This window comes from Rattus norvegicus, chromosome 2 (genome assembly GCF_036323735.1).
Source record: "Rattus norvegicus strain BN/NHsdMcwi chromosome 2, GRCr8, whole genome shotgun sequence".
NCBI classification, from domain to species: domain Eukaryota; kingdom Metazoa; phylum Chordata; class Mammalia; order Rodentia; family Muridae; genus Rattus; species Rattus norvegicus.
The window spans coordinates 199,083,881-199,107,367 of NC_086020.1; the positions used below are offsets into that span (position 1 = coordinate 199,083,881).

Consider the following 23,487-nt stretch of genomic DNA (forward strand, 5'->3'; position numbering starts at 1 on the left):
GGTGGGGTGGGGGATGTAAGAGGAAACCACTGGGAGATAGCAGGGGGTAGGGAGGAACACGGAGATACAGGAGAGGTGAAAAGAGCTGGGTGCAGAAAGACAAGTACTCCATCTCATTGATATGTACAACCTGGAAAGGCTGATCTGAGGCCGGGAGATGGCGCAGTCTCTTGCTGCATGGCATAAGAACCTGACTGCAAGATGTACGCATGCAAGAAGCCAGACATGCTCTAGTGTAGTACACTGCTAAGGAGACAGAGACAGGAGGGTTTCATTGGCCAGCCTGTCCAGTCAAATTGTAAGCACCAGGTTCCGTGAGAGACCCTGTCTCAAAAAACAAGATTGAAAGTAAGGAAGACTCCCGATGTTGACCTATGGCCTTTACGTGAATATGCACATGCATACATGTACAAGAATTACCACACACAAACATATACTCATGCAGCAGACAGACAGACAGACACACACACACATACACACACACACACACACACACACACACGCGCGCGCGCGCGATAGCTGAGCTTATTGAAGCAAAGAGCAAAACAATGGTTGGCAGAATTATTACAGGGACCAGGAGGACCCGTCAATGGCTAGAAAGATAGGCTCAGAAGAATACATCCTGGTATTACTGACATTCTATTGCACAATGAGGTACTTAACAGTGATAAATATTTCAAAGTAGCTAAAAGAGAAGATTTTCTAATATTTTACTTAAAAAAAATCCAAGTTCAGGTGATAAATAAGTCACACTTAGGCCAAGCATGGGGTGCACACCTTTAATCCTACCACCTGGGAGGCAGAAGCCGGCAGATCTCTGAGTTCGAGGCCAACCTATTTAACACAGTGAGTCGGAATTATACAGTGAGACCCTGTAGTCTTTTAATGGCATTATTTTATATACATATAATAAAACACCACATTGTGTGCCACAGACATCTACAATTATGTGTCAATTAGAAAATAAAATGCCAATTTACAAAAGGCAACAGAATAGAAAACTTGGCGTGGCCATGTCTGAGCTGAACTACCCTCCAGCATTGTGTGACTCAGATGCTAGGAAGGCGTGGAAGAAAAAAATTCCACATTTGATCTTCACTAAAAGGACTGAGAAGTGATGAGAACAAATGCCAAGCACTATCGCTCTCTCTGGGGAGAGATAAAGACGTGGTCATTAATGCAGGCCACGCCTCCTTCGACTTGGTGGATAAAAACGACTACGCTTCCGTCACTCCCTTCCTCGACAGTATTTCGGATGACTTATTCTTCGGCTGAGCTTTGAGGCTTGCAACTGAATGACTCTAAGTGAAAAACATCTGCTCTGTTCCTCGGAAGAAACCAGACTAGGCACCGCTTCCTACATGATTCTGACATGTTTACTAATGAGGCTGTTTTCTCTTCTTACAGCATAGAACACACAGTGCAGACATTCAATGAAAACCAGACAACATATTTTGAGCTTTAAGAATGCCAAGGCCAGACAGCGGAGGACCACAGATATCAGCCCATACCATCATGGACGAAGCTGACTTTTCGGAAGATATGACTTATAAACAGCAGGAGGACTTGCCTTATGATGGGGACTTCTCTCAGATGAAGATATGCACTTCTTACAACTTTACCTTAACAAATGACACCTTTCCTATCTCACTGGCAGGAGAAGACCCTCAGGAAGCAGAAGCGGTTGTTCCCCGTGAGGCGGGCCAGAGCACAGCTCTGCCCCAGACTTGGGATAAGATGACTATTGCCAGCAACAGGCCTGATAACGATAAACAGTGCGCCTTGGCTCCTCCTGTTCCAGCCAATAGAGAAGATACCTCCAAGCCCCACGTCTCAGACACTTTACTCCATCATCTCTCCAGACAGCAATTCTTCAGGGGTCAAGGCGCTGGCTCTGAAACTCTCCCAGAGCCCTTGAATGCTGAGGGTCTTGGTGACTCAGATGCTCTTACAAATATCATTTCGCGTTATGCAAAAAATTATTACCCCAGAGAACAAACCCCAGAAGTCACTGGCCAGCCCAGTCCACAAAATGGTGCGTCAAATAGCAGCAAACCCTGTTGCTCCCCTGGCACAGAGGGAGAAAATACCTCTCCCTTAGAAACGCCAGTGACTGCTGCGAAGAGCAGCCATCAGGAAGATCCGAGCCTTCTAACCGGAACTAAAGGTCCAGGTGATAAATACAAAAGCTTCCTGAGGCAGACGCCCCAGAGACAGCTGGCTCACAAAGCTAGTTTAGGCAACGGGTTCAGATACAGCCAGGCTCAAGTGCACTACCAGTTTCCAGATGTTTCTAAGGTTGCTCCCGAAGTGAAGATCCCTCGGAACATTGTAACTAATAAACCACTCACAATAGCTAACCGAGGCAGCTGTTCTCTTAGGTTGAGAAATAAATCAACAGTTGTGCAAGATAATTCAGGAACCCTGTCTGGGTCAAATCGTGTTGAAAAACAACCAGAGCAAAAACGGAAATTTACTGAACCTTTGCAACAAATACAGGTAAATGAGAATGGTCCCCCTCAATACTAACCCAGGGTGGTCATCCCAGGGTGGGCTTGTAGCTAGAGCTTCATGTAGTTCTGAGGTGCAGGCCCCTGGGTTATCCTGGGTAAGTGAACCAACCACTCAGATGCTTGGCGATGACCTCATGAAAAGAATCAGAGGCTCAGAAAAATATAGAGGAGGATACAACCCCAAAGGCCTCAAAATTCTCCCAATAGCCTTCTTTCTTCTTTGTTTTTTATTATTCTAAGTTTTGGTTTGGGTTTTTATCGGTGGTGGTTTTGTTTTTGTTTTTGTTTTTTTGAGACAGAGTTCCTTTGTGTAGTCCAGGCTGACCTGGAACTCAAGTTTTTTGGTTTTTTTTTTTTTTTTTTTTTTTTTTTTTTGAGCTGAGGACTGAACCCAGGGCCTTGCGCTTGCTACCTTGCTACCACTGAGCTAAATCCCCAACCCCGACCTGGAACTCAAAATGTACAACCAGGCTGGCCTTGAACCCACAGAGATTCTCTTGCCTCTACTTCTCAAGTGCTGGGATTAAAGGGATATGCCACCATGTCCAGTCTCCAATATATTTCTTAACTTGATCTAGAATTTTTTAAATTTTTATTTACTTTTATTGAGAGTTCCACACACACATATAATAGAGTCTACCCCATTTCCTTTTTTAGCTCCTCCCATTTCCTCCACTAATTTCCCCGCCAACTCCTATCTGCTCTTTTTTAATGTTAATCTTTATTATTTTACTTTATGTGGGGAGGTGTTTGCTGCACATATGTGTACCACATGCATATCTGGTGCCTGCAGAGGGCATTAGGTCCTCTGGAACTGGAGTTACAGATGGTTGTAAGCCATGATGTGGGTACAGAGAATTGAACCCAGATCCTCCGGAAGAGCAGCCTGTGCTCTTGACCATCAAGCCATCTCTCCAGCCCTTATCTAGACTTCTAAACTCAGTCTTTCCCTAAGAGTCTTCTTCAAGTGCCTGGCTCTCTCAGACTCAAGTTCTCCAGATTCCTCCTTCACAGGGGACACCCGTGTTTTGTTTGCTCTTTTAAAAAAATTAATCTCATGTAGCCCAGGTTGGCTTTGAACCTCTGATCTTCCCAACTTAACCTCCCAAAATTGGGACTACAGGCATGCACCAGCACATGTGTCTTAGAGCAGCCTAATCTGATTGATCAAAGAATATTCATTTACACAGCTTCATTCAAATCTCCCTCAGGCCACATAACTCATCAGAACCACCAACTCAAAGCCTTCACTTATCAGCTACTACTTCATCACCACCACCACCATCATCATCACTATGCCCATCCCACATATGCCCACTCACACATGCCCACCCCTACATATGCCCACTCCCACACATGCCCTCTCCCACACATGCCCATCCCCACACATGCCCTCTAATTTCCCTTTCTTCCCACTCTCCCTTCCCATTAGTCCCCCCTTTCCCTAGATCACCCCACTTCTACTTTCTGTGATCTGCATTATATGACATTACATATTTGTATAAAATCTGGAGAAAACGTGATAGTTGTCTTTCTGAGGCTGAGTTTGCTTCATGTGATTATCTCTAGTTCTACCCATACTGCAAGTGATATAACTTAATCCTTCTTCATGGCCAAAAAATCCATTATATATGTAATCCATGCTTTCTTTATCCATTTCTGTTGTTGGACACTGTATTAGAGTTTCTGAGAAGAGACCCCATGACCATGGAAACTCTTATTGAAGAGAACATTTCATTGGGGCTGGCATACGTCCAGAGGTTTAGTCCATCATCATCATGGTGGGGAGCATGGCAGCGGACAGGCAGGCATGGCTATGGAGGAGAGTTCTACATCTTGATCTGCAGGCAGTAGGAAGAGAATAGGACACACTCCCTTCAGCAAGGCCACACCCACTCCAGCAAGGCCACACCCACTCCAGCAAGGCCACACCTCCCAACAGTGCCCCTCCCTATGTACCCTTCTGGGCCATTCAAACCATCACAGACACCTAGGCTAGTTCTGTAACTTAGCTATTGTTAACAACATTGCAATAAACTCTGATGTGCAAGTACCTCTGTGAGCCACTGACTTGGAGTTTTGGGGTGAACATTCGGGCTTGTATAGGGGTTCTATTTTCAGATCATCTTAGCCTGCTTTGAGTCTTCTGCCAGATCTGTAAATTCTGAAGAACCTTATCTTCAGTTTTCCCATTGCTACCTCCCAGAGCCTGGCCGTGTGATCCACACATATCATTCCCTCAGTTATTCACACCCAATGAAATAAAACTAAACCCTTTGCTACCACAATTCAAACAGTATGTTAGCACCCATTTAGGATGACGTTTCTTCATGGCTGATCTACACTATTTCTCCCTTTTGTTTTCCTGTCTTCTCATCTACACCTAACTTCTCTTCCTGTTGAGGTTCTGGATCTCATTGATTACTTAAGATTCAATAGTTGTATAAATTCATCTTTAAAAAAAGCACAGGAAAAAGTTTAATTCTTTGTTACTTAACTGAATGGTCTTCCTCTTAAACCTTGTGTTATGGTCATTCTGGGTGGAATATCACTGTCTGGAGTGTTTCTATTTCTACTCTCATCTATAACATCCTTCCAGTCCAACTGAACACACTGAGGATTTGAGCAGATTCCCAATGCTACCCAGCACAACACACACACACACACACACACACGGAAACAGCAGACTACCTGGCCTGACTGGGCTGTTTTCTGTCTTAGAGAATTTCTTATAAGAGAGTGTTCATGCATAGCCAGTTCTTGGTGGCCCATGGTTTTGTGAGAGCAAAGCAGATGTCCATGCATGTTTCCCTAGCAATGCTTGAATTTGTCAAGGAGCCTCAGGCCAGGCTTCTGCTCCCCACCCCACACCAAAGTCCTATGAGACTAAATTGGAGAACTGGATCCAATAGGTTTCTTATCTTTCTATACTGGAGATATCCATCTTGGTCAGAGTCGATTTTGAACATGGTCAATTGTCTCTCTGGTGGGTATGTTTCTCAGCTGGGAGTCGAGAACAGTAAGACCCTAAAAAGGGAATCAATCAATCAGGAGTTTAACTCTGTCCAGTAGCAGCAGGAGCCACCACCATCTCAACACATTTAGCACTTAATGCATGTGGTATTATTCCGTAGGTCTGGCTGCCATGTCTGGATTAAGTAGAGCACCAGCAACAGAGCTGTGCCAAGGTTGACAATGGCCCTTGCTCTTGTGGACCATATTATGTCTAGGAGACATGTTGGAGTAGTCTCCACGTAGCAGGAAACACAGTCATAATGTCAGCTGGATGGCTACCCCAATCATCCATGACAGCAGCCCTATAAGATACACTACCATCCCCCACCTTACCACCAAGACATCTGAGGCTCACAGTGATGAGCCATTTCCTGTGTCAGCCACTCATCGTGTCACGGTGACGTTCACACGGCAATCACAGCTTGGAGCAGAGCACTGTGCTGCCGCCCCAGTGACCAGGACACAAGGCATTGTGAACACTGTGGCTGATTCGTCTCAAAACCAATGCCTCCTTACTCTTTAATTTTGCAGGTGCAGCCTGCCACACACACCTGCCAAGAACCTCTCACAGGTAGTATCTTAAAACTATTTTTATTCAGAGAAGCATTTTGAAAAACTTTAAGGAAAAAAAAATCCAGATGGCGCTGATTGTCACAGACTCCTATTTGTAACATTTAGTAAAACTGAGGAGAGAAGAAATGAGTGGGAGCCAAACTTAACCTTTTTGTTCGTAGGACTGGAACCTGAGAAAGGGTGCTTGGATTTGACACCGACACCTCGAAAAGATCCTTTCTCGAATTCTTACATATTTCAAAAGATCTCCCAAGGAAAACAGATGTGCCAGAAACTGGAAGAACAGACTGAGCAACTGAAGAATAAGGTAATCCTTACTAAGAATATATTAGAGGGGGCTGGAGAGATGGCTCAGTGGTTAAGAGCACTGACCGCTCTTCCAGAGGTCCTGAGTTCAAATCCCAGCAACGACATGGTGGCTCACAACCATCTGTAATGGGATCTGATGCCCTCTTCTGGTGTGTCTGAAGACAGTTACAGAGTACTCGTATATATAAAATAAAATAAATGTTTAAAAAAAAGAGTGTATTGAGAGAGAGAGCCAGACAGAAGGTCGAGGACAGCTTGAAGGAGCTGATTCAGACTCAGGTCGTCAAGCTTAGCTGAAAGTTACCTTTGCTCACTGAACTGTCTCACTAGGTCCAAACTTGTTTCAAGTTTGTCAGTAGCGTTAGAAACATCAACAAACAACAAACAGGAGAGGCTGTTCTGTGAATGAAATGTTGCATTTTTTTTTTAACTGCAGGTACAAGAATTTTCCAAAAGAATAAAACAGGACTCTCTCTGCTGTTTGCGAGACATAAGGCTGGTAATGAACTTAATCTGGCTTTTTAAATCTTTATTTGGAAATTCCAGTGGGAAAATGCACACCCATGAATAGTCTGCCCAGTGGTAGAGGAGGAAACGGAGAAGGAAAATTAAAACCATCTTGGTTTCTGGAGCTACACGGTTTAGAGTTCTGCTTCTAGATGGATTTATCCTTCTTTTCTTCCCAAGGAAGCTATTTCTTACCTCACCAGTCATTGTATAATAAACCCCAGACCATGAAATGTTCCAGAAAATAACATTAAAGCCGCTGTAAATGGTGAATCTGTCCATAGCGGAGGGGCCCAGGTAGATTTCAACTGTAAAAGTTGCTGGTATCTGGCAGCTCGAGACCTAAGACTCTGGAAATGCTTAACAATGAAACTCAGTGCACAGCTTTCAGACCCTAACCTTTACCACACTCTCACACCCTCGCTTGTTATCACAGCCCATTGGATGACTAATTCGTGTTGTCACCAGAACAGCTGTGCTCTCATAGGAGACAGAGATGGAGCAAGGGGGGGCAAAGGTGGAATCCGGGCAAAACAAACAAGCTGAAGATGCGGAAGACGGAGTTCAGGTCAAAGGGTCAGCACTGGGAACAGCCAGAAGACCCAGTGAAGGCTTGAGCAAGATTCAGGGCAAACTGTGTGCAGAGTCCCCACACTACGGGCCAAACCCAGTGATTATTCACTCATCGCATTAATTAACCGATCCATCCTCCATTTGCTCACCACCTTGATTAATTGTTCTGTTCATCCAGAAAACACTTATCAAGCATTTTTAATGCCTGGCCCTGGCACCAGAGATTTGGGGAAACACCTCCTTCGCGAGTGTCTTTTATTCTACTAGGAACAGATTGGTGAACAGCTCATTAATCTGCAGCTTCAGGGATGTGAGAGCTGATGCACGGACAGCAGGAGTTCATCCTTTGCCATTGAGGGGAGACACTGGATGGAGAGTCCTACAGGAGAAACAGCGTGCTGGCAGGATAGGGAACAAGAATCTTCCAGGCCAGAAAGGAACAGCACATGAAACAGCACAAAGGCTGTATACAGCTAGTGTGAGGACACACCAGGCATAGGGCTCACAGTGCACATGGAGACCAGAGGAACAGGCAGGGGCCATGTCACGAAAGGAGCTTGGATTTCATCCTGAGTTTGATGGTGGAGCAACAAAAATTGAAGCCAAGGGGTAGCAAGTGCCATGGGGCTGAGACTGTAGGCAAGGACTGATAAGAAGCAACACTAGGCAAGTTGTAAGGGTCTGGAGGATGGACGGGGGTGATAGACTTAAAGGAATGGAATCAAGAAAATGAGGAGGTGTGGATAGGTAGACAGTCCTGGTTTGGAAAACTGAAGTCAGAAATCAAAGTGGAGAATCCAGTTCAGAAAGGGCATGGAAAGCAGGAAGAGGCCGGGCATCAAGGATAGCCTAGGACATTGAGTTTGAGGTCCCCTTGAGGACCGGCAAATGAGGAGATCTAGCTTCAGGAAGTCAGAGCAGTGTCCTGACCTTGGGCAGCATTTGGGTCAGAACTGACACTTAGGCAGAGCTGTGGGTTGAAGTTCTGGTGTGGGTGAGACACCCCAGCCAGTCTCAGGGCAATACATGGAGAGAGTCAAGGAAGGAGTCCCAGTCAACAGGAAAACAGAAACCCACAAAGGGGACTGAAGTGGAAGGACTCCAAGGGCCAAGCAGGGCTGAAGGAATGGAGCTGTTGAAGTCAGGGGAAAAAAAGTTTTGAGAAGCAGGAAATGGGTAACACAGCATCACATGCTCAAGAAAAGACAGGAACATACAGATGGGTTCAGCAGCGAGATATCCTAAGGGCCCTCGCCAATCTTGAAAACCAGAACTAGAAGCCAGAGCGCAGGAGCCACAGAGTAAATGATTGACAAGGGGCAGGGTGCAAATGGACAAAGCAGACTTTTAAAGGGCTCAGCAAAGCGGAACTGGTCTGAGTCGAGGGCTTTCAGGGGCCACAGTTCGAGACGCTTCTTTCTTATCGTACAGGCTAGATGGCCTTTTAGACTGATAAGTGTCAGTCAGTTTGTGGTCTGAGAGTTACAGGCCCACAGCATTCAGTGTTGGAAGGAGAGCTAGATGCAGCTAAAACCAACCTTCTTAGTACCACACAGTGGAAGACATTCAGACTTTAAATATATAAAGTCCTTCACCTCGGTGCTGTTACAGAATTGAATGAGATAAACCCTGTCTTCTGAAATGTGGTTTAGATACCTAGAGCCCTTTGACCTTCCAGACTGGGTCCTCTGTGCCTCTGTGTGTGTGTGTGTGTGTGTGTGTGTGTGTGTGTGTATGCTAATGGTTAGCTTAGAACCCATTGTATTGATCAGTCTGCGCTTGAACTTAAAATGATTCTCCTGTCTCTGCCTCCATGTATGGAGCACCACCATGCCTGCTTTCTCGTTTTCTCACCCTCTTTATTTTGACCACCTCATCTTCTCTCCTAGCTTTCACTGCCATTTTCCTGCCTCCCGCTCCCAACGGCTAGCCCTCACTTTTTACCTGTGGCTCTCGGTGTCTGATTCTTCTTCTCTTGGACATTCATGCTCACCGAGAACTCTACCTTGCCCCTCGTTGAGAGAGAGCTTCTTCACCCCCTGGCCTGAAGGAGGAGCTGCAGCTGCAGGAGTAGCTGAGGACTCCTGTGACTTTCAGTAGAAGGATGTAGCCAATGTGTGATGGCACACGGATGGGACAATCAGAGAAGTCAGGACTCTCCCCAGCTCCTCTCTCCTGCTGCTATCTTCTATTGACAAAAACCAACCGAAGCCAGAGTAGAAGGCTCCTGATAGTGTAATGGAGCCAGGGCCGGCCTCCTGCAGAGAAAGACAGAGGGCAGCTATAGGGAGAAAATGGAAAACACTCACCAGGTCAGCCACATGTATATCTAATCGTCCGTAAGTTTCCAGAGCCATGTTTGTTCATTTTTAGTATTGTTTTTTTAAAGATAAGGCTGACTTTGAACTCACAGAGATCCTTCTGCCTCTGCCTCCAAAGTTCTGGGATTAAAGGTGTGTGACACAATGCCTAGTGACTTCTATATCATTAGGAATTTGCAGTAGCAGCAGCTACGATCTATTGAGGGTACACAGTTAGTACTGACTTGAGGTAGCTTGACTTTTAAGTTTTCAACTTTCCACGATGCAAATGGGATAGCCATTCAGTAGACGGCTTAGACTCCGGGTGAGGGACCCAGAGATCCTGACAAAAGTTAAACAATGGCCTTCGTTGCCACAGTAGATACTTGGATTCACACTCACGTGAACTTTCCATTTTAAAGGAGTCTTTCTCTTCTCTCTTCACTCCACATGATTTTAAAGCTCCCTGCAGAACTCCAGGCTGGGTTTGCTTTCTTTAACCTCCTGGTACGAATTAAAGGAATCCATTGAGTAGGTTTAATATGTGTCAAGTCCAGCTCTTTCCACTCACAACATTTTAACAGGAAATCTCAGTGCCAAAATATTTTAACAATTCTTGTTTGGAAACAGCATCCTGAGGTAATTTTTTCCCTGAGGCCTCATTTCAGTTTTTAGAAAAATAAATGAATGCTGTCTACCTTAGGTCAATATTACGTAATTAGCCAGTAGCAATTAGTTTAGTGTTGGTTTTCCCCCCAGAGGCTCTTTTTCTATATATAAGAGAGTAAGTATATTTGTTTTCCAAGGAATCACTCATTTTGGCAGCCATTTTCAAGACAGGCCTCCGTCCACATTGAGACCAAAGTTATACAATGTTTATTTATATCCTAGCTACAACCACACTGTGTCTGGCATGAATATAAATCAAAAGAGTTTGAACTGCAATTATATCCCATATACGGGAGAAGCGCTCTTGCTGGGCTAAGGGAGGGACCAAGTCTCTCCCCACACTTACTTGAAGCCACATCAGGACAAACAAGGGCCGATAGCTCAAGAGGAGCTCTCAGTCTTCTGTGAGCTAACAGGGCAAGGAGTGGCAGCCTATGAAACTTCAGGGTCTTGCAGAGTACAGAATCATCTAGGATCCACCCAATGGCTAATGTGGATGATGTGTCTCTGCAAGGACAAGAAATCGGCAAACCTGTTGAGTAATCCCTTGCTTCTTCAGCCATGCACCTTTATTAAAACCACATTACTGTTGAAGCCAGGTGTGGTGTTGTTGCACACCTGCAATCTCAGCACCCAGGAGAGGGAGATGGGATCCAGAGTTCAAAGCCAGCTTTAGCTACATAGTGAGTTCAAGGTCAGGCTGGGCTACATAAGATCCCATCTCAAAGTCAAAATGGAGCAGCTACAGTTGCATGCACCAATCACCCTGCATTTGGGAGACAGAAACAAAAGGCTTAGCAGTTCAAGGTCATCCTCAGCTATTCCGTGAATTCCGGGCCAGCCTGGGCTACATGAGGCATCATCTCAAGTAAAGAGATGCATAAATACATTTGAAAAACAGAAGGTTTCTCAGTGACAGTGCACCTAGTAACCTAGCATTTACAAAGTCCTAGCAACACACATCACACACTTGCACACGCACACACACGTACACACAAATTAATATGCAAAAATAACTTTAGGCTCTGATGTGTCTTGCTCATTAGGATAAATACAATGTGTTTGCATTTTTTACACATTATCAGAAGAATCTGGAGTCAAGACCTGCGTCTACCTGCATAAATCCCTTTCCCTGATATTTCCAGAATACAATCTTGTCTTCCACTTTACAGAAACGTCATGAACTTCCCCCAGAATTTATTCCCTATATCTCCTTGTCTCCTTTCCCTTCAGTTACCATCTATTGTCCAGGCGTGTCCTCGAGCCCCCTACTTTACACCACCTGGGGGGGCTGCTCTCCATCTTGGTTGTTATTCCCACCGGGGCTTGCCTCTGGCCTTGTGTAGGCTACGTGTGATGGCTGGAATAGAATGTCCTCCACAGGTCACATATTTGAACACTTGGTCCCCAGAGGGTGGCTCTGTTTCTCTGGGGAGATTTAGGGGGTGCAGCCTTGCACCCTAGAGGCAGGCTTTGAGAGTTTAAGACTTATGTTATCCCTGGTTCCCTTCTTGTTGTTGTTCGTGCTCTGGCTACCACACTTGCTGTTTGCCCCCATGACGGACTCTATCCCTGTGGAACCGTAAGCCCAAGTAAACCATTCCTTCTGTAAGTTGTCTTGGTCATGGTATTTTATCCCAGCCTCAGAAAAGTGACTGATTTCCTAGGCAAGCACTTTACCCCTGAACTGTCATCACCTTCACTTCTTGTTCCGAAGTTATGGTCTCTTCTGGTCTCCATTTTCCATTTTTTTTAAGAGTGTGTGTGTGTGTGTGTGTGTGTGTGTGTGTGTGTGTGTGTGTGTGCCTATGTGTGAATATCCATACATGAGTGTCATGGCATGCACATGGAGGTCAGAGGGCAACTTGTGGGTGTTGGTTTTCTCCTCCTCCTTGGGTGAGTCCATGTCTGTGTCAGGCTACTTGGTCTGAAGGCTCTGGATGATGCTCCAGTCTCACTGCAGGTGTTCTAGTGTTCTGGGATTATAGCTGTGAGTCGTCACGGGCATCTAGCTTTTCACTCAGTGACTCAAGTTGCCAGGCTTGCATAGCAAGTACTTTTACCTGTTGTGCCATCTTGCCAGCTCTGACTCCCATTTTCTATTTCCAACTTAATCCAAAGTTATTTAGATGAGTGTTGGATAAAATATTACTTTATATAAATATGTACAGAGATTAATAAAAGACTTGTTAATTAGATTGTAGATTTTTATTTACCCTCCTATAATGTTTATATAATAATTCTTTCCTCAGAATCCCAGCTTTTAGAACTGTGAGAGTAGGGGGGGAGGGTGTGGCTCACTGAGAACCACTTCCACTGAGGCTCACTTGGGTTTGATCCTCAATGCAAAACTGGGGTCCCTTTCAACAACTCATCAGAAAGACTTAGCATTGAACTCAAGGAACGAACATCCTCCTTAGCAGCTGGCCAGATGACTCAGCATGTAAAGGCATATATTGTCAAGCCTGACGACCTAAGGTTATAACCCGGAACCTGCAGATAGAGAGAACCAGCTCCCACAAGTTGTCCTTTGACCTCCACACAAGTGCTGTGGCACACTTGGACACAGCCACAGAAACACACACATACAAATAACAGTGATGATGATGATGATGATGGTGGTGGTGGTGGTGGTGATGGTGGTGGTGGTGGTGATGGTGGAGGTTGTGATGGTGGTGGTGGTGGTGGTGATGGTGGAGGTTGTGATGGTGGTAGTGGTGGTGATGATGGTGATGGTGGTGGTGGTGGTAAAGCAAACCTGAGGGACCTTGACATCATCAGATCCAGGGAAGCACTAGGTCTATCATGCCGTAGAGCGGAGATGTTGGAAGCAGTGAGTGAGGATTAGTGCCTGGAGCACTGGGATGAAACTCTAAACAGGATGCCACTCAGGGCAGATAGATGTATCGTTTCCTTACTGCCATCAATAGCACAGCCCAGGGTCCTATTGATGAGCTGGTGTCCCAGGTTGGAAGGCTGACTGTACTGTTTGTTTTTGTCTACTCAGAGCGGTGGAAGGTGACATTTTCAAGTTGGAGATGTTGCTACAATACATTGAAGGGAAAGCTGACACACGCAGTGTACTAGGGCCCCTCTCTTCCTGGGGGCTCGACAGTCTTCCCAGAAATTGTAGCATTCCTATCCTCTTCAGCCTCAGATGAGGTAATACAGCTGCCAACAGCCTAACATGGCACCAGGAGGAAGGCTGTGTATGCCTCCCAACTCAGGGACATGCCGGATTCTGTTTTGATCCTTCTCGGCTTGCCAAAGCTTCGTGAGTCATATCGTTTAAAATGGAGCCAGCTTCTCAGGATTGGAAGCTATTTCAAGTGTTAATTTTTGAAAGACTTCATTAGCTTAGGATCCAATGCTGCAGTTCAAAATGACAAACCACTGAAGAGCTGGCTGGGTGGGATGAATCACAAAACTCTCATGGATGATGCCTGAGCAAGCTGCTTCCTCTTTATAACATTATACTCCCTCTTTAAAAAGTTATTTTTAGTTATGTGGACATGTCTGTGTGGATATGTGTACTTGATTGCAGGTACCCTGGGAGGCCAGAGGCATAGAATCTCCTTGGAGCCGGAGTTAAGATGAACCAAGTTATGTGGGTGCTGGGAATCAAATCAGACTCAGTTCCTCTGTGAGAGCAGCTAGTGCTCTCAACTGCTGAGGCAGCTCTCCAACCCCTATGCTCCCTCTTTTAAATAAAAGGCAAGCTCAGTAAAGTGATGCTGCCCTCATCTCCATATTCTGTCTCCCAGTTCTTTTGCATTTCCTGCACATGGTTGAGAATCAGCCACCAGTGGATTTCTACGATTTTTGGATTTTAGGTTTTACACTAAAGGCATGCACTTTATCGGCTGAGCATCCTCCCAATCCTTGTTCAAAAAAAAATCTTTAATGACAGGGTCTTACTGTGTAGTCCGGCTGTCCTTGAACTTAGCACAAAGACGAGGATATCTTCACACTTGCAGAGTGCGGGGACTGCAGACTTACGTGAGCTACCACACCCAACGGAGCCTTTTGTCTTTGTAGCCTCGACTGTCAGCATGACTCAGTCTCCATTAACATTCAGAGAAACTGAGTCAGGCAAATTGCTGCCTTCAGTTCTCTTCAGTTCCCTACGGTATTGAAGACCCGGCCTGAAGTGGAGATTCGAAATCTGAATGGGACTTTTATTGGCTAGAGCCAAGACATCACGTAAACATAAATCCTGCATGGAAATATGTCTGCTTCCTCAGGCCCCTGCTCCCTGGCAAAGCCTCACTTATCCAAAGCCCAGCTTCGAAGGTTGCCATCTCTGTGCCCCTAGTACCGAGCAGGCTTCCTTGCCCCAGCTTTGTAGACTGTTAGCCCGAGTCCAGCTTTATCCTAAATACCAGACATGATGTGAGGACTGCATATCGGAAGCTCGTATCTTGGCGCTCCACGAGATGCTGGCATGGTACCCTGCTGGGCCTGAACTTGAGTTAACTTTAGGGCAGTGGGAGGGAGTCTGAGTAAGCCCAGCCATTGCCCAACAAGCCTGGATTTGCCTTGGCAACTTTGTTCTCAGCAACTGTTATGAAGTGATGACGCCCGCAAGCCCAATGTGTAGCCCTAAGTCTACTGATAACACCGTGCATGAAGTAGTTTATCCATTCTTATAGCAGTGATTGGTGAATGCTAGGCACTTTTCTATGAATATAGGATAGGACCAAAAATCACCTACCATCTGCCTCTGTGAGGAAGTCATACTTAGCAAACGGAATCAGAATGGCAGGATGATAAAGGGCTTCAAGGGGTAATGATAATAAGTACGTTCTGCATGACTCTAAAGCCGGACCAACTCAGTTCAAATATCCGTTCCATCATTTATCTGCTTTGTGATCTTGGGCCAGTTATGCAACCTTTCTAAGCCTCAGTTTCTTCCTCTGGAAAATGGGGATAATAGTGCCTGCCTGGCAGGGTTGTTAGCACATTTAAATGAGTTAATGTATGAAAGGGACTTAAAACAGGGCAGGAATCTGAGTAAGCATATTGGGTGTTAGCTTGTCATGCCTATTAAGTAATGGGATATGACCAAAGCTAAGCGTGGGAGGCCAGCGTCCTAAGGGACAGATGGTGGCCAGGGACATTTAAACTAAATCCTGAGGGGAGTGAGACCCCAGCTAGGTGAAGAGTCTAGGGCAAGCGTCAGGAAGTAAAAGCACCTGAAGTGTTTAGGTTCAGACTTCATTGAGTCATTCTCTGCCTAATGGGGCCTTCTGTGTGTTTGTGCAGATGACCAAGGAACATGTTGGCTGTCTTCCAGAGCCCTGGGGCTCACAAGGACGTGAGGTGAAAGGGCTGCCAAGGGGAGAGGCCACCTCCAAGGAGCTCAGTGAGCTGACCCCAAAGATGTGAGTCCTCCCCTGCCACTTCGTATCAAGCCTGACATATGATGGGGTAAGGGTGGGGGTCTGCCTACATCTAGCCACACAGGCCAGAGGCAGAGGGTGAGAGTGCCACACAGCAAAGAATGACAAAGGTCGAGTAGCTGCAGGACACTCACACAATGTGGCTCCTTCCATGGGTCGAGGAGCACTGAATTAAATTCCCATGGGCCTTCCATCAGCTGGAGAAGAAAATTCAGAATTGTTAACATGCACACTGACTTTTCTTCCTTTTTATTGAAACCAAAACTAAAAACAAAAACAAAAACAAAAAGGCCCATATATTTACCGAAATAGGTCAAGTATGGTGGTAGCTGCCCAGAATTGGACAGCTCGAACAGCCATTAGGCTGCTGTGGTCCCTCAAGTGTCACCTGGAAACTTTCTGTTGCCATGGTGCATGCCTGCAATTCTAGCTGCTCTGGAGGCCGAAGCAGATGGGTCCCAAATCCAAGGCCTACCCAGTTTGCAGTATGAGTTTCCGGCCAGCCAGGGCAACTTCATGAGCACCTGATTCAGGATTTTTAACAAGTGGAAAAGACTGGGGGTGTGATTTAGGAGTGAAGCACAGAGTTAGCATGCAACGGCCTGGGTTCAACCCCAGTGCTCAAACCCTCAAATCCCAAAACCCTGTGCATGACTTGGCTAGGCATTGACCCCAGGGCCTCAGCATTCTAGATTCAGTTCCCACTGAGCCCTACCTCTGCCCCAGGCTCTAGACCTTGTGGGCAACCTGAGGTAGCACTGCAGCTAGAAGTGTTCCCCACCCTTTCAGTTCTGGAGGAACTTGGGGGGTACCTGGACCTAGACCAGGGCTTCCCACGTTCTCTGGTCCTCATCTTATTGTTCCCATCTGGAGATAGCCATTTGAATAACAAAGGTCTAGGGGTCACTTCCCTGTGAATGAATCAGGAATTCCTGGATGAAGTAAGTACCCTGGATCTGAATTGTGGTTGGATGTCTATTGCTGTGATAAAGACCGTGATCAAGGAGGAGGGGAGGGCTTGTTTCACCTCACAGACTGCAGTCCATCATCGAGGGAAGTCAGGGCAGGAGCAGATACAGAGACCATGGAAGAATGCTGCTTACTGGCTTGCTCCTCGTGGGCTACCCAGCATATCATGTGTGTGTGTGTGTGTGTGTGTGTGTGTGTGTGTGTGTGTGTGTGTGTGTGTATATATATATATATATATATATATATATATATATATATATATATATATATGTATGTCTCACCCAGGACCACCTTCCCAGAGATGGCACCGTCCCAAGTGGGCTGGGCCCTCCCACATCAATCATTAATCAAGAAAATGGTCTACCAGCTTGCCTACCGACCAGTCTGATGGAGGCATCTTCTCAGTTTAGAGTCCCTCTTCCCATAGGACTGTAATTTGCAACCAGCCCTAATTATAACAGGCAGAAAATAATAATAATAATAATAATAATAATAATGATGATGATGATGATGATGATGATGATGATGCAATAATTGTGTTGATCGGGAGCCTGGGTTTGAAAAGACTTTTTGCTGAGGAGAAATACTTTAGAAAGGTGAGGCATACGTGGGACAAATGACAAGAAATAAAACCAAGGTCTCCCAAATGGTTGGAGGGAACCTCCATCCTGCTATGGTGAATGTAGTTTAAATGTTAAGTACAGGGATGCCTCTGTAAGTGTAATGGTAATAAAAGAAGAGAGAGAGAGATGGGAGGGAAAAACATTCTTTTCAAAATTATAAATATGAGACCCGGGTGTGGTAGTGCATGTATACAAGCCCAACATTTGGGAGGTAGAGGCAGGAGGATCAGGAGATCAAGACTAGCCTAGGCTTCATGGAACAGCCTGTCTCAAAAAACAACAAACAAATTAATAATGTACCTATTACAGAAATAATCAGAAAGTGGAAAAGTATAGAGAAAAATCCCAGCCAGGAAGGGTAACGTATTCCTGTAATCCTAACACTTGGAAAGCGAGGCAGGAGGATTGCTGTAAGTTTGGTGTACACAAGTGAGTTCTGAGCCAGCTAGGGATATATATAGTAAGAACTTTTCTCAAAAATTTCCCTGAGAAAAGTCAAGTCTGTGGTGTGCAGCCTTTCCCCTCTGAAAGTGCCCTTCACATCACATGGCTTTTTTTTTTTTTTTTTTTTTTTTTGGTTCTTTTTTTTCGGAGCTGGGGACCGAACCCAGGGCCTTGCGCTTCCTAGGTAAGCGCTCTACCACTGAGCTAAATCCCCAGCCCCATCACATGGCTTTTTTCAGGTAGCATCATGTCGCTTGCAAGCTTAGGTCCAGGGTTGACTAGTTTCTTAGAATCACATCTTTGTTAGCATTGCACAGGAAGGATCCCAGTGCACACAGAACCTTCTCATGAAGCAGGTAGGGACCATGGGCAGGACTCAGCCCTACACGGGAATGCCCGCCTTCTTACCTCAGTCCACCCAACAGTCTTTTCTTCCTAACCTTTGCTCAGCTGGGAAGTAAAACCTGGTTCGTTTTTTTGACTGTGAAATTCACCAGTGTTCATTTGTTTATTGGCTGTTCACAATTTCTCTTGGACACCAACCCTGTAACTACATTTGTAGCACCAAAACCTGTTATTATTTTTTTGAAGACAGATGGTTAAGAAAATAGGAAGAGCGTGTAACACTGGTGTGGAAATCGTTATTCTGTTCAGTGCTCTGACAAAGAAAGCACAATTGGGATCAAGAGCTCATGAGCCGAGCAGTAAAGGGGCAATCACAGTTCGGCAATTCTCCCTTCTGTGACGACCCTAAGATGTTCTCTGTGTCAGTTGTATTCATCACTAGAGTGGAGGTGTGGGAGCTGGAGTGCAGAGTCACAGAGAAGGCTGTCTGAGAAGCATCTGGAAACGCAGTGGGAAATCAAACACTGTAGTTGTTGCCACAAAGGAAAAAAAATAACAAAAATGAAGCCCTTCAAAAGAAAATGAATGAGCAAATAGGATGTGAACTAAAAGGTTGTAAGTTGGAAAGAAAACCAAAAAGTGACCCTAAGGAAAGCATTCGCCTCTTTTAACACTAGGAAAGATGCTAAGCAACACTGCTCCCCCACCCCCACCTTAAATGAGGGAAAACACTTTCAAGTGATAATTCTTGGTAAGAAAAACGTGTGGCCAAGCTGAGCCGCCCACGCCGTTGGCAGCTGTGTGATCCAACCGAGAAACGTGTAGACAGCACTCTGGCAAATGTGTCATCACACAAACACATTCAGAACCTTTGGCCCAGATGTTTCCTCGGGAAGTAATTCAGAATGTGGAAAAACCTACATGGTCAGTAATGCTTGGATCAACGCTGTTTATAATGGAGGAAAAGGGACCCTTATGTTCTGTTTATATGAAGAGTAGGGCCACGGTCAAACTACATGGCAGGGGCTTCAGCCCGTTGTGCTGTTGTATGTATTTACAGTGTTTAAGTGTGTTTCCAGCATTTAGGATACAGGTAGCCCCTACATCTTGTATTAATTCACTATGAATACGTTTCTTTGGAAAATAAACAAAAGCCAAAAACCAAAATCAGCTTTGGGCTGGAGTAGCTCGTGGTCACACTGGTTTAAAACTTATCTTCTGGAGTTCAGAAATAGCTCAGTGGGTAAAAGTGCTAAGTGTGTAAACCTGGCAACTCAAGTTTGATCCCTGGAACCCATGTCAAAGGACAGATGTAGTGACTTTCCTACAGAGAGATGGGAAGCAGAGACAGGAGAGTGGCCTGGGCTGGCCAGCTAGCCTGGACTACACAGAACATCCACAGGAACAAGAGGGACCTGTCTCTGCAAGGTGGAGGGTGGGGAGGGACACCTGCAGCTTGTCTTCTGACCCCCACAGATGTGCTGTGGCATGTGACACATACACACACACACACACACACACACACACATACACACACACATACAGACACACAGACAGACACACAGACAGACACACAGACAGACACACCCATGCACAGACAGATAGACACACATACACATACACATACAGACCCACAGACAGACAGATAGACACACATACACACACACAGACCCACAGACAGACGGACACACACACACACACACACACACACACACACACACACACACACCCCTGTAAATACTAGGGATACAGACACCTGTAGCCATACCATGCATATGGTAGGGGTTTGGGGATCCAAGCTCAGATCCTCATGTTTGAATGGGAAGTATTCTTACCCACTGAGCCATCTCCCCAGCCCCAGACTTTGCTCACCACGGAGAGCAGAGAAAGACCCAAGTTGGCCAATGTTCAACCAAGGATCCTGCTGCACATACTCGGGCGTATGCTGCCTTAGGGAAACGCTCATCAGAAGACAGGGAGACTTCCAAGCATGGCTCCTACAGAACTAGCCCCTCCTAGCAGTGCTGGCACGGTAGGTGGGGTAAGGTGTGTTCATATTTTAAAAACTTCAAGGATTTTGATGCTCTCTGAAGTAAAGAACCAGCAATGGCAGATTTTCAAGGTGAGGGCCCAGCCCCTTGGTCCAGGCTTCAGTAGCTGCCAGCGGCTTGGTTTAGCTGGTATCCACTATCACTGGATTCTCCTGGGCCACAAAGCATATGCAGTTCAGCACACAGCTCAGACTTGGATGACCTGGCCACATCAGGACCAGAGACAATTGCCAGGCAACTCTTACGGACAGGAAGAAGAGCCCAGGGGGACCTGAGGAAGGAGCGGGGGCTCCTGGCGTCCTTGTGAGCTCCTCCTTAGCTCTGACGTCTCACTGTGGACAGAACCTCTTCTGGCCTGGTTGATGAAAAGGAAGCTTCCTTCTTCCTTCAAAAATACTTTGAGGGGCTGGGGATTTAGCTCAGTGGTAGAGCGCTTACCTAGGAAGCGCAAGGCCCTGGGTTCGGTCCCCAGCTCCGAAAAAAAGAACCCCAAAAAAAAAAAAAATACTTTGAAATCTGGAGTGCAGTTGAGAGAGAATACTTTCCCTTCCCCCATGCTCACCTTGCTTTCAAAGCCCTCCACCCTCCACCCCAGGATGAACAGATTTGGGAAGATGTAGGGATTTTCTTTTGTTGCAAGGATAAAATGAATCAAGGCTACACAAGTGTTCTGCCACATCCACATCGACAGCTCTCCCAGAAGGTCGGCCAGCCTTCCAGTTCATCCGGGACACCCTGCCTCAAGGAGATAAGGTGAAGAGCGGTCTCTGCTTACATTGCCATTGACACACTCCTTCATGTGACACACACACACACACACACACACACACACACACACACACACACACACAGAGTCTTTCTTTCCTATTGGGTTTCACTGGAAGCAAGCCCCATTCCTCTTCTCTGGGCAGACCTTTGAATTCCTAAGGAAGAAATCCTCCGGCATTAACAAGCTGTAAGCTATAAACCCTAAGGGAAGTCAGTACCGCTTTGAAACACCCTTTGGAGCACCGGCTGGCCTATGTGGGTGGCTTCAGGACATTTGTTTATAGCGCCTATCAGTCAGGAGAGGCCCCATTTCCTAGTGCTTTTCCTGGGCAGCTTTACCTGGAAAGGTCAAGAGTCAAGGAGGGACGAACTGTTTTGTAAGCACTGCTTAAGTCCATAAGCAGCTCCGATAAGAGTAAGTGACAAGGTCTGGAGGACTTTGGCTTCCTGTCAGAGAGCCATTTTCCACGGGAGCCACCTGTCATGAGAGCTTTATTACGGTTCTGCCCCTAGAAAAAGAAACAGCGTGGGTTTGGGCTCCAGAGCCCCATGCATTGCCTGGCATGGACTAGTGAGAGCTTCAAGCCTTTGGGTCTGTCTTCACCTCTGAGCGGTCCCTTAAACACAGAGCACCCCCGAGCCTTACTCACCTGGGCAGACCGGCCTTGCGATTTTTAGTGGATTGAATTAACTAGCAATCCAGATTTGGGATCCTTAAAAAAAGATTTTTATTAGGCCTAATGAAATACTTTGACATTTATAAAAGATTTTGATTGCTGGGCGTGGGGCCACACCTTTAATCTTAGGAGAGGTAGGGAGATCTGAGTTAGAGGTCAGCTTGGTCTACACAGCACCATGATGAGACTCTGACTCGAAAAAAAAATTCAATTGAGCATTAAAGTACCAAGAAGGTGGGAAGAAAGTGTAGGATCACACAGGCGACTTTGCGGCTTCGCTGTGGGAAGCCACTGTATACAACATGACTTGGGAACTGGAATCGAAATCTCTGTAATAGTCCTGAGGAATTAGTCACTGACCAGAAAGCTGTGCTGTCCTCACAAAGCCCAATGATACACCCACTGTGAACTGTGTAAGTGTAAACATCCTGGTGGGATACATTAATATACATCCAAGTGCTGTTTCCGATGCAGGCCTTGGGATGGGAGAGTAAATGTTAGCTGCTTTGTCTTGCTGGAAAATGGCCTTCTCCAGGAGAACTGCTCTGGGCTCTTCATTTTGGCCAGATCTGAGTGCGGAGAGCAGTCTAAAAGCAGCAGAGAAATGTAATCGATGCGTTGGCCTGAACTCCCTTGAACGATATCCAAGCTTCCCATTCAGAGAGCAGATGTTGACAGGCCTCAGCGGCAGAGGGTGGAGACAGAAAATGAGGTGTGAGGAAATATATGACTCACGAGGAGGACATGTTTTTCCAAGAGTAGCAGGCAGCTGGAAAGGGCCTGGCTTTCCAGTCCCATCCCCGAAACCCCAAATGGGGTCCTCTCTCCGACTACAGTCGGACTTTGGCACAGCTGGAGGGAGGGAAAGTGCTTGTTCAGCAAAGCTCCAAGTTCTTCAACTAGCCCTGGGCAAGCCAGCCCCATCTGTCCCATGATGTCCTAGACGCCGTGCCTTTCACGCTAGAACGTGCACTCCCCTCCAGGGGCTTTTACTGTATCCCAGGGCTGAGCAAGGGAGTTGTTAAGAGCTGTTATTAATTAAAATTCTTTTGGAGGAGTTAGAGTCTGTGTGGAGGGAGGCTTAAACTACAAGGGCCAAAGACGGCTCCAGATAGTAATTGTGTCCTCTGATGCCCCCTGGTGGCCAAATGCTATTAAGTGAACTTTAGGTTCCTAGCCATTAACCCCTCAGACAAAACCCACCTTGCTGGACTCTGTTTAGTTTGTACTTAGAGCCATTTGAACCAGTGCTAATGTATAACGTGTTTTCTTCCCCGAACCAGTGCTAATTAATGTATAGCCATGTATAGTGTGCCTTATTCCCCAAACAATAATTGTTCTTAGGCAGGTGTGATGGTCTCAGTACTGAAGGTTGGAGGCAGGAGAATTGTTGTTATAGGGCAGCCTGGATTAATTAGTGTGAGATCTCACCTGAAAAATAAAACCAACAAAAAATCCACAAAACACAGCACACCACACACTTGCACAACGATTTTGATATATTATGAAGAAAACACCAATTGTTATAATTCTGTACTGCAAATTCCTCTTTAAATGTGTATTCTTTTTACATTAGTGTGTGTGTGTGTGTGTGTGTGTGTGTGTGTAGGCATGTGCCATGCCCTATATGTGAAGGTCAGAGGTCAACTTGTAGATATCAGCTTTCTACCTACACGATGTAGGTTCTGAGGATCAAACAAGCCATTAGGCTTGGTGGCAAGCAATCTTACCCACTGAACTATCTCACCA

The 23,487-nt window shown here is 45.9% G+C and overlaps 1 protein-coding gene across 7 annotated transcripts in view; it reads left to right on the forward strand.

Moving 5' to 3' along the window:
- Positions 1-23,487, forward strand: part of Aknad1 (AKNA domain containing 1) — a 43,539-nt gene that overhangs the window by 7,017 nt on the left and 13,035 nt on the right. For 6 of the 7 annotated variants that reach the window (NR_073134.1, XM_063282594.1, XM_063282593.1 and 3 more), the window contains exons 3-7: positions 1,408-2,499; positions 6,060-6,099; positions 6,263-6,408; positions 6,847-6,909; positions 15,725-15,843. Coding sequence is in view for 5 of the 7 variants with exons in the window: in XM_063282594.1 (XP_063138664.1) it covers positions 1,468-2,499; positions 6,060-6,099; positions 6,263-6,408; positions 6,847-6,909; positions 15,725-15,843 (1,400 nt within the window). In the remaining 2 variants the exon portion in view is untranslated. Of the gene's footprint in view, positions 1-1,407; positions 2,500-6,059; positions 6,100-6,262; positions 6,409-6,846; positions 7,843-15,724; positions 15,844-23,487 lie in introns of those variants that run through there. The other variant, XR_005500370.2, reaches the window with a different exon arrangement.